We start from the raw sequence: 12,136 nt of genomic DNA, 5'->3' as shown, positions 1-12,136 counted from the left end.
TTATACTTGTATTGTAGTATTTGTATTGTAGTATTTGTATGTATTATACTTGTCTTGTAGTATTTTTTATGTATTATACTTGTCTTGTAGTATTTGTATGTATTATTCTTGTCTTGTAGTATTTGTATGTATTATTCTTGTCTTGTAGTATTTGTATGTATTATTCTTGTCTTGTAGTATTTGTATGTATTATTCTTGTCTTGTAGTATTTGTATGTATTATACTTGTCTTGTAGTATTTGTATGTATTATTCTTGTCTTGTAGTATTTGTATGTATTATTCTTGTCTTGTAGTATTTGTATGTATTATTCTTGTCTTGTAGTATTTGTATGTATTATACTTGTAGTATTTGTATGTATTATACTTGTAGTATTTGTATGTATTATACTTGTAGTATTTGTATGTATTATTCTTGTCTTGTAGTATTTGTATGTATTATTCTTGTCTTGTAGTATTTGTATGTATTATTCTTGTCTTGTAGTATTTGTATGTATTATTCTTGTCTTGTAGTATTTGTATGTATTATACTTGTAGTATTTGTATGTATTATACTTGTAGTATTTGTATGTATTATACTTGTAGTATTTGTATGTATTATACTTGTAGTATTTGTATGTATTATACTTGTAGTATTTGTATGTATTATACTTGTAGTATTTGTATGTATTATACTTGTAGTATTTGTATGTATTATACTTGTAGTATTTGTATGTATTATACTTGTAGTATTTGTATGTATTATACTTGTAGTATTTGTATGCATTATACTTGTAGTATTTGTATGCATTATACTTGTAGTATTTGTATGCATTATACTTGTAGTATTTGTATGCATTATACTTGTAGTATTTGTATGCATTATACTTGTAGTATTTGTATGCATTATACTTGTAGTATTTGTATGCATTATACTTGTAGTATTTGTATGCATTATACTTGTAGTATTTGTATGCATTATACTTGTAGTATTTGTATGCATTATACTTGTAGTATTTGTATGTATTATACTTGTAGTATTTGTATGTATTATACTTGTAGTATTTTTATTATTATACTTGTAGTATTTGTATGTATTATACTTGTAGTATTTGTATGCATTATACTTGTAGTATTTTTATGCATTATACTTGTAGTATTTTTATGCATTATACTTGTAGTATTTTTATGCATTATACTTGTAGTATTTTTATGCATTATACTTGTAGTATTTTTATGCATTATACTTGTAGTATTTTTATGTATTATACTTGTAGTATTTGTATGTATTATACTTGTAGTATTTTTATGTATTATACTTGTAGTATTTTTATGTATTATACTTGTAGTATTTTTATGTATTATACTTGTAGTATTTTTATGCATTATACTTGTAGTATTTTTATGCATTATACTTGTAGTATTTTTATGCATTATACTTGTAGTATTTTTATGCATTATACTTGTAGTATTTTTATGCATTATACTTGCAGTATTTTTATGTATTATACTTGCAGTATTTTTATGTATTATACTTGTAGTATTTTTATGTATTATACTTGTAGTATTTTTATGTATTATACTTGTAGTATTTTTATGTATTATACTTGTAGTATTTTTATGTATTATACTTGTAGTATTTTTATGTATTCTTGTATTGTAGTATTTTTTTATGTATTATACTTTCATTATATTATTTTTTATTTATTAAACTTTCATTATATATTTTTTTTATACTTTTATATTATTTGTATAATACTTTGAGATAGAGCATGTCATTTTGAACAACTTTCCAATTATTTTCAATTTTGCTTCATTCTCTTGATTACCAATATTGAAGGTGCAGCAATGCACTACTGGGAATTAACTGAACACACGAGTAAACCAACAACAAAAGGCATATATGTGCAAACCCCAATCAGCAGCTAGCTCCTAAGCTTACCTAGGTATCCTTTTCAACAAAGGATACCAAAAGAACAACGTCTATTAGATACTAGAAGTGAATTGAAAAGTTGTTTAAAATTGTATACTGTATCTGAATCATGAAATAGTTCTTTTTTTGGGGTTTCATGTCCCTTTAATGTATTTCCAATGACTAGCTGCAGAGTATAAATGTATGAGAAAATGCATTTTCAAGCTTATTTGGTACATGAAATTGCTGGCTTTGCGCTATTGAAATGGGTACACACACTTGCTTCCTTATCTTATATCTGTTTGTAGACCAAAGCCCAATAGAAAATTATTATTGTATTAGTTATCTCTTCTATATGTCACTGGGAGTGGAATTTCTTCTGCTGGCTGTGATTACATTGCCTGTAAATAGCCTGGTTCAGTATAGGTGGGGATATCACGGGCTAAATCTGCTATTTCAAATGTCAAAATAAGTTTAAAGGAGCTACTTGTTAACAATGCACACAAGCACTCCTTTGCGTTAGCGTGCAACCTCTACCATTACCCGCGCACAGACTATCACGCAGGGGCAGGAGCAGTCAAAACTGTGAATTTGTGTCTGCAGAAATAACCTGCCACTTCTTCACAGCAAAACGTTATAAAACAAACATACAGAGCTGAGAAATAGACCTTAAAGGGACATCATCATGAAAGAAAACCTTTGGGTTTCAGATAGAAGTAACTCTGAAAATTGTATGCTCTATTATCAGATTTGCGTCATTCTCGTGGTATCCTTTGTTGAAGGAGAGCAATGCTCTACTGGGGCCTAGATGAACATATTGGGTGAGACAGTGACACACAGCTAGCTCACAGTACTGCATTGCTTCTGAGCCTACCTATGTATGCTTTTTAACAATGGATACCAAGAGAACAAAGCAAATTAGATAAGAGAAGTAATATTGAAAATTGTTAAAAATGGCATCTTCTTTCTGAATCATGAAAGTTTAATTTTGCCTTTACTGTCCCTTTAATGCCATTGCTCCCCTGCAAATCTATGTACACAGAATCAACCCATATTAAGTTTCAAGAAGCTCACTAAATAGAAGAGTGTTCCGAGTGGAATAGATCTGCACAAGGACCTAAGTGTGAGGAGGGAGGGGCAAGCAGTAAAAATGAAATACAGGTAGCCCTCAGTTTACGCCGGGGTTAGGTTCCAGAAGGAATGGTTGTAAATCGAAACTGTTGTAAATTGAAACCCAGTTTATAATGTAAGTCAATAGGAAGTGAGGGAGTTTGGTTCCAGTCCCCTCTCAAAATTGTCATAAGTAACACCTAATACATTATTTTTAAAGCTTTGAAATTAAGACTTTAAATGCTAAACAGCATTATAAACCTAATAAAAAAATCACACAACACAGAATATATAATTAAACTAAGTTAAATGAACAAAAACATTTGCTAAAACAGCATTATAAACCTAATAAAAAAATCACAACACAGACTTGCATTTTTCTGCAAACAGTTATTTCTATGCATTCCAATCTGGACTGATTTATAGACAGGAAGATCTTGTACCTATAAAAACTGCTCGATAGCTCATGTCTAACTAGCTACACTGATTAATTTCAGCCTGCATGTGTGTATCTTTGCTGCAACACAAGCGGACAGTTCCACCTACTGGCTATTTTAATCACTGCACTGCTTTCTCAATGCTTTTCAATAGCAGTCACATGACTGGAAAAAACAGAATTTATGCTTACCTGATCTTTCTCTTGTGATGTATCGAGTCCACGGATTCATCCATACTTGTGGGATATTCTCCTCCCTACAGGAAGTGGCAGAGAGAGCACCCACAGCACAGCTGTCTATATAGCTCCTCCCTTAGCTCCACCCCCCAGTCATTCGACCGAAGGCTAGGAAAAAAAAAGGGAGAAACTATAGGGTGCAGTGGTGACTGAAGTTTTTTAAATAAAAATATACTACCTGTCTTAAATAGACAGGACGGGCCGTGGACTCGATTCATCACAAGAGAAAGAAATTTATCAGGTAAGCATAAATTCTGTTTTCTCTTGTAAGATGTATCGAGTCCACGGATTCATCCATACTTGTGGGATACCAATACCTAAGCTTTAGGACACGGATGAAGGGAGGGACAAGACAGGTTCCCTAAACGGAAGGCACCACTGCTTGTAGAACCTTTCTCCCAAAAATAGCCTCAGAAGAAGCAAAAGAATCGAATTTGTAAAATTTGGAAAAAGTATGAAGCGAAGACCAAGTCGCCGCCTTACAAATCTGTTCAACAGAAGCCTCATTTTTAAAAGCCCATGTGGAAGCCACTGCTCTAGTAGAATGAGTAGTAATTCTTTCAGGAGGCTGCTGGCCAGCAGTCTCATAAGCCATACGGATGATGCTTTGCAGCCAAAAAGAAAGAGAGGTAGCCGTAGCCTTTTGACCTCTCCGCTTACCAGAATAGACAACAAACAATGAAGATGTTTGATGGAAATCTTTGGTTGCTTGTAAGTAGAACTTTAAAGCATGAACCACATCAAGATTGTTCAACAGACGTTCCTTCTTTGAAGAAGGATTAGGACACAGCGAAGGAACAACAATTTCCTGATTGATATTTCTATTAGAAACAACCTTAGGAAGGAATCCAGGTTTGGTACGTAAAACCACCTTATCTGCATGGAAAAATAAGATAAGGTGAGTCACACTGTAAAGCACATAACTCAGAAACTCTTTGAGCCAAAGAGATAGCTACTAAAAACAAAACTTTCCAAGATAGAAGCTTAATATCTATGGAATGCATAGGTTCAAACGGAACCCCTTGAAGAACTTTAAGAACCAAGTTTAGGCTCCATGGCGGAGCAACAGGGTTAAACAGGTTTGATCTTGACCAAGGCCTGACTAAACGCTTGAACATCTGGGACATCTGCAAGACGTTTGTGTAAAAGAATAGACAAAGCAGATATTTGTCCCTTTAAGGAACTAGCTGATAATCCCTTCTCCAATCCTTCTTGGAAAAAAGACAAAATTCTAGGAATCCTAATCTTACTCCATGAGTAACCCTTGGATTCACACCAACAAAGATATTTGCGCCAAATCTTATGATAGATTTTCCTGGTGACTGGCTTTCTAGCCTGAATCAGGGTATCAATGACCGACTCAGAGAAACCACGCTTTGATAGAATCAGGCGTTCAATCTCCAAGCAGTCAGACGCAGAGAAATTAGATTTGGATGCTTGAATGGACCTTGGATTAGAAGGTCCTGCCTCATTGGCAGAGTCCACGGTGGAACAGATGACATGCCAACCAGGTCGCTATCAGAATCACAGAAGCTCTCTCCTGCTTGATTCTGGCAACCAGACGTGGGAGGAGAGGAAAAGGGGGAAATACATAAGCCAGATTGAAGGACCAGGGCACTGCTAGAGCATCTATCAGTACCGCCTAGGGATCCCGGGACCTGGACCCGTAACGCGGAAGTTTGGCGTTCTGTCTGGACGCCATCACATCCAATTCTGGTGTGCCCCATAGCTGAGTCAGCTGGGCAAATACCTCCAGATGGAGCTCCCACTCCCCCGGATGTAAAGTCTGACGACTTAGGAAATCCGCCTTCCAGTTCTCTACCCCTGGGATATGGATTCCTGAGAGATGGCAAGAGTGAACCTCCGCCCATCGGATAATTTTGGTTACCTCCATCATCGCTAGAGAACTCAGTGTTCCTCCTTGATGATTGATATAGGCTACAGTCGTGATGTTGTCCGACTGAAATCTGATGAATTTGGCCGCAGCTAGCTGAGGCCACGCCTGAAGCGCATTGAATATCGCTCTCAGTACTAGAATGTTTATCGGGAGGAGAGATTCCTCCCGAGACCATAAGCCCTGTGCTTTCAGGGATTTCCAGACTGCACCCCAGCCTAGCAGGCTGGCATCTGTCATTACTATGAGCCACTCTGGCCTGCGGAAACATATTCCCTGAGACAGGTGGTCCTGAGACAACCACCAGAGAAGAGAATCTCTGGTCTCTTGGTCCAGATGCAGTTGAGGAGATAAATCTGCATAAATCTGCATAATCCCCATTCCACTGTTTGAGCATGCATAGTTGCAGTGGTCTGAGGTGTAGGCGGGCATAAGGAACTATGTCCATTGTTACAACCTAGCCCTTGTTCCGCTCTTGGAACTGGGCGAATCACTCCCATGGTATGTAGGTCTTCTACACACCGTAAGAACGCCTCTATCTTTGTCTGGTTTGCAGACAATTGAGAAATGTGAAATCTCCCCCTTGGGGGGGGGGGGGGGGGGAGTCTTTGAAGTCCAGAAGATATCCTTGGGACACAGTTTCTAAAGCCCAGGAAACGTGAACATCTCTTGCCCAAGCCTGAGCAAAGATAGAGAGTCTGCCCCCTACTAGATCCGATCCCGGATCGGGGGCTACCCCTTCATGCTGTCTTAGAGGAAGCAGCAGGCTTCTTGGCCTGTTTACCTTTGTTCCAAGCCTGGTTAGGTCTCCAGACTGACTTGGATTGGACAGAATTCACCTCTTGCTTTGCTACAGGGGAAGCTGAAGCGGGACCACCCTTGAAGTTCCGAAAGGAACGAAAATTATTTTGTTTGGTCCTCATCTTATTTGTTTTATCCCTCCAGTGATGTCTGAAATAATTTCTTTCAGTGCAGGCCCGAATAGGGTCTTTCCTTTGAAAGGGATGTTCAACAATTTAGATTTTGATGACACATCAGCAGACCAGGACTTAAGCCATAACGCCCTGCGTGCTAAAATGGCAAAACCTGAATTCTTTGCCGCTAATTTAGATTTGGAGAGCGACATCTGTAATGAAAGAATTAGTCAACTTAAGGGCCTTAATTCTATCCATAATATCCTCTAATGGAGTCTCCACCTGGAGAGCCTCTTCTAGAGCTTCAAACCAGAAAGCAGCTGCAGTAGTTACAGGAACAATGCATGCAATAGGATGGAGAAGAAAACCTTGATGAACAAAAATTTTCTTTAGGAGACCCTCTAATTTTTTATCCATAGGATCTTTGAAAGCACAACTGTCTTCGATAGGTATAGTTGTACGCTTAGCAATAGTAGAAATAGCTCCCTCCCCCTTAGGTACAGTCTGCCACGAGTCCTGTATGGTGTCAGATATGGGAAACATTTTCTTAAAAACAGGAGGGGGAGCGAACGGAATACCTGGTCTATCCCACTCCTTAGTAACAATAGTCACAATCCTCTTAGGGACTGGAAAAACATCAGTGTAAACAGGAACCTCTAAGTATCTGTCCATTTTACACAATTTCTCTGGGACCACTATAGGGTCACAATCGTCTAGAGTAGCTAATACCTCCTTGAGCAATAAGCGGAGGTGTTCAAGCTTAAATTTAAAGGCCGTCACATCAGAATCTGTCTGAGGGAGCATCTTTCCTGAATCAGAAATCTCTCCCTCAGATAACAAATCCCTTACCCCTACTTCAGAACATTGTGAGGATATATCGGATACGGCTACTAAAGCGTCAGACGGCTCAGCATTTGTTCTTAATCCAGAGCTGACACGCTTTCCTTGTAAACCAGGCAGTTTAGAGAAAACCTCTTTGAGGGTTTTATTCATAACTGTGGCCATGTCTTGTAAAGTAAATGAATTAGACGCACTAGAGGTACTTGGCGTCACTTGTGCGGGCGTTACTGGTTGTGACACTTGGGGAGAGCTAGATGCTAAACCCTCATTTCCTTCTAACTGAGAATCATATATTGCAATATTTTTAAGTGCTAAAATATGCTCTTTATAATTTATAGACATATCAGTGCAAGTTTGACACGTTCTAAGAGGGGGTTCCACAATGGCTTCTAAACACATAGAACAAGGATTCTCCTTGGTGTCAGACATGTTAATCAGGCTAGTAATGTAACAAGCAAGCTTGGAAAACACTTTAATCAAAGTAAATAACACTTTAAACAAAAACGGTACTGTGCCTTTAAGAGAAAAAAAGCTGCACAAACTCTGCAAAACAGTGTAAAAAAGCAGTAAACACAACAAAATGTTTACAGTAACATCATAAAGCCTTAGTAACGTTGCACAATTATGCAAATAAACAATTAACCCCTTAATGTAAAAACCAGATTGAAAAAACTTCAAAACCGGTAAAATAACGTTCAGCACCTTGCCACAGCTCTGCTGTGGCGCCTACCTGCACTTTAGGAACGATTTGTGGGGAAAAAAAACCTATTTACAGCCCTCAAATACAGCAGGAATCTCTGGAGAAGTAGCTGGATGCTTCTGAGGTAAATAAACTATGCAACTGAAAATAGCCCCCACCCACTTCACTCGATGTTATGGGGCCTAAAAAACACCACAGAGTGTTTCTTAAACTAGCCATGTGGGTTAATAACCCTTAAACAAGCCATAAAGACCCCTTAAACTCCCTCTAAAAACGTTTTATTTGTAACTAAACCAAAACGTTTTTTCCTATTAGTGTCACCAGTAACTATGAGCCCTTTGTGCAAGCTTGGATTCCTCTTTTACTGAATACAGCTTACCTTTCCCTCATGGGGATATTTCCAGCCATTTCTAGAAATAACACAGTCTGTCTAGAAAAAAAAAGACTGAACATACCTTAATGCAGTTTAGCCTGCAAACTGTTCCCCCAACTGAAGTTTTCCTGTACTCTTCAGCCCTTGTGAGAACAGCAGTGGATCTTAGTTACAAAATGCTAAGATCATCATCCTCCTTGCAGAAATCTTCATCCCTTTTCTGCCAGAGAGTAAATAGTACACACCAGTACCATTTAAAATAACAAACTTTTGCTTGAGAAAATAAAAACTAACATTTTTGTCACCACACTCACTTTGCCCTTCCTAGCAGTTAAGCAGGCAGAGAGAATGACTGGGGGTGGAGCTAAGGGGGGAGCTATATAGACAGCTCTGCTGTGGGTGCTCTCTCTGTCACTTCCTGTAGGGAAGGAGAATATCCCACAAGTATGGATGAATCCGTGGACTCGACACATCTTTCAAGAGAAAAAAGGTTGCTATTCTGAAACGGCACAAATTGAACCGGTGTAAACCGAGGGGCACCTGTATAATGTTATTGTTTTAATTAAATAAAACTATTTCATTTTTTTATTACTAAAGGTAATTATTTTTCTCTTCTTACAATAAAGAACAGCTGAAAAGTTGATCAAATATGAATGATTAACCAATTAAACTGAAAATAGTTAAATTCCCAATAATTTCATTCATTTCAGTGATTTATCTATTCAAATCTAACGATATAACCAAATCAGTACTGTCTGATAGAACTGGAAAAATAATCTAAAAACTTATTCTAAAAATTAAAACCCTGATTAAACTCGTTCTTACTGACTAGTGATTTAAATTGTGTTTTAAGTAAAATCCACCCTGGCTTCTAAAACTAATAGCACGAGAAACATATCTCCGACACAAACAAGACACAAGATGCCATGGTCGGAATTGGAAGAAAATAAAGTACGGCAGTCAAACAAACGACACACGAAGCCTTTAGATTTAGAGATACTGAAAAGTCAGCTGACTGCAGATAAAGTGCAACGGAACCAAAAGCGGAACAGACAGCAGAGGAAATTCTACAGAATGGTCCGAGAACAGGAGGGCGTAGAGTTCGGAACCTAAACCTTTTGTTCAAGGCACAGAGAGAAGCACTTTTGGTAAAGTTTCTCCTATATACAAGTGGGTGTGGGATTCCTTTACGTATATCTAATATCGCCCAGCTCTGTGTGTTGTCACAATGGTATAGGACATTGTTTCTCAACCGCGGCCCTCAAGTATCCCTACAGGGCAGGTTTTCATTATAGCTGAACTAGAGCACAGGTGAAATAATCAGCTGAGTGAGAAAAGTTAGTAACCATGGTTACTGATCAGCTGATTATTTCACCTGTGCACTAGTTCAGCTATAATGAAAGCCTGCCGTGTAGGGGGTACTTGAGAACTGCGGTCCCAAAACAATCAGTAAAGGGACATGAAACCCAAACATTTCCTTTCATGATTCAGATAAAGCATTTGATTTTGAACAACTTTACAATTTACTTTAATTACCAATTTTGCTTTACTCTCTTGGTATCCTTTGTGGAGGGAGCAGCAATGAACTACTGGGAGCTAGCTGAGCACATTGGTAAACCTAAGACAATAGGCATAAATGAGCAGCTGGCTCCCAGATCCTGAGCCTACCAAAGTGTGCTTTTTAACAAATGATACTAAAGAACAAAGCCAATTAGATAATGTAAGTACATTGGAAAGTTGTTTAAAATCATTTGCTATATCTGAACCATGAAATAAAAATGTTGGGGTCTTATGTCCCTTTAAGGTGCAGCTATATTCTAAAACACCATGAGCAAGGAAACCTTATGATGAGGAAAAGCAATGACTTTAAAAGAAGGAACTTACTTGAAGGCATCAAGTGCACGTGCAGAAGCTGTATACTGTATAAGAAAAAGCTGCACGTCCGAGAAAGACCACCCTGCTGCTTTACAGGGCTCTATAAACTGGGAGAGAGGGGTTAAAAAAAAGAGACAATTAATGTGAGTGAATAGGAATACACAAAAAGTAACACTTTAGAGGACATAAAGTAGGGAAAGTGCAAAGATAAAACAAAAAGGAAGGCACCATATTCTAGACTTTCCCATTACAAGGGCCCCTATAGCGTTTAGGATCTGTCATTCCAGTACAGTGATAAGAATTGAATTATCATGGATTCCAATCCATCATATTTATTGTACAACAACGCTACAGTGCAGCTCTGATGATTATTTTTCCTTCCGGCAAGGAGATTTTTGTAGCAGTTTTCAAAGATATTCCCAAAAGCAAAATATACACAAAGCAAATGTAGAACATGGAAGCTAACTAATTGTAGTGCAAAGAGGTTAAACGCACAGGTAAAGTCCCACTCAGTAGTTGCTAAGGATTGCTGGTCTCAAGGCAGTACACACAGACAGTGATCTAATCACCAGTGGCGATCGCCCAGCCTGACAATCATAGGCTGAACAAGCCAATAGATACATTTTGCACAAGAATTCTAAAGGATTGGAAAAAACAGAAATATAGTGCGCCAATACATTTTATCCGTACATTAGAAAGTTCCTTTATGTTTGTAACCGTCATAAACTGCATATAATAAATCCCTGCTTTATTAAGATATTTATAATAATGGACTAATCAATTACCCATTTAAAATGAGAGGAAATGATAGTTATTTTGTAATCTTTTCTTGTGATGATTACTGATAAGCAAAAGCATTAAACGGGGACCCCTTTACCTTTTCCACAAGGTCAATAAAAAAATCCCTCACGTCTTTATTATGGGTAAGACTAGTCCCGATGTTCACAAGCGCTCGAGAAAGGGTCTGAAAATAAGGACAGTGTGTAGTTTAGGTTCATATTGCTGTCATGTTATTGGTCGATACAAAAGCAATAATGTACAATGTGTTGGTATTAAAGGGACACTGAACCCAAGTTTGTTTCTTTCATAATTCAGAGAACAGCAATTTGAAGCAACTTTCTAATTTACTCCTATTATCATTTTTCTTAATTCTCTTAGTATCTTTAATTGAAAAAGTAGGACTTTAATCTTACAGAGCCTGCCCATTTTTGGTTCAGACCCTGGATAGCGCTTGCTCATTGGTGGCTGCTTTTAGCCACCGATCAGCAAGCACTACCCAGGTGCTGAACCAAAGATAGGTCGGCTCTTAAGCTTTACATTCCAGCTTTTTAAAATAAAGATACCAAGAGAATGAAGAAAAATTGATAATAGGAGTAAATTAGAAAGTTGCTTAAAATTGCTGTTCTCTGAATCATGACAGAAAAAAATTGGGTTCAGTGTCCCTTTAACAATTGTAAACGAATAACAAAAATACATTTTACAATACATATATATGGTAAGATAGATAAGACAGATAGATATAGGTAGACTTGTAACACACAACGCAAAATGCAGAGAAAACACTTGCAACAATGTTCTAAAAATACCAACCAAAACAATAAATGCACAAGTGTCTGTGTGAATTATTTTGGCTATAACAACTTGTAGTTAGTAGATAACCTTTGGCTTATTAGAAATATTTATTTTACACTTTGGGCTAGATTTATCATACATAAATACACGCCCGTGTCTGTCCGGCATCGCTTCTGGGGGGGAGCAATCTGCTGCCCGTGTTTATCATTGCATACGTGTAACCCCACAAAGTCCAAGGAGATCGATATCCGCTACATAACAGACGGAGGATAAACCGCTGCTTCTTGATAAATCTTG

At 37.4% G+C, this 12,136-nt stretch overlaps 1 protein-coding gene across 1 annotated transcript in view; it reads right to left on the bottom strand.

Moving 5' to 3' along the window:
- Positions 1-12,136, bottom strand: part of FIBP (FGF1 intracellular binding protein) — a 65,595-nt gene that overhangs the window by 3,700 nt on the left and 49,759 nt on the right. Inside the window, exons 9-10 of the mRNA XM_053720040.1 lie at positions 11,145-11,231; positions 10,277-10,374 (exon numbers count right to left, since the gene is read on the bottom strand). Coding sequence (XP_053576015.1) covers positions 10,277-10,374; positions 11,145-11,231 — 185 coding nt within the window. The remainder of the gene's footprint in view (positions 1-10,276; positions 10,375-11,144; positions 11,232-12,136) is intronic.

This window comes from Bombina bombina, chromosome 7 (genome assembly GCF_027579735.1).
Source record: "Bombina bombina isolate aBomBom1 chromosome 7, aBomBom1.pri, whole genome shotgun sequence".
Taxonomy (NCBI): Eukaryota; Metazoa; Chordata; class Amphibia; order Anura; family Bombinatoridae; genus Bombina; species Bombina bombina.
Note: the sequence above shows the minus strand (reverse complement) of the source record. Positions and strands in the feature narration are given on the sequence as shown.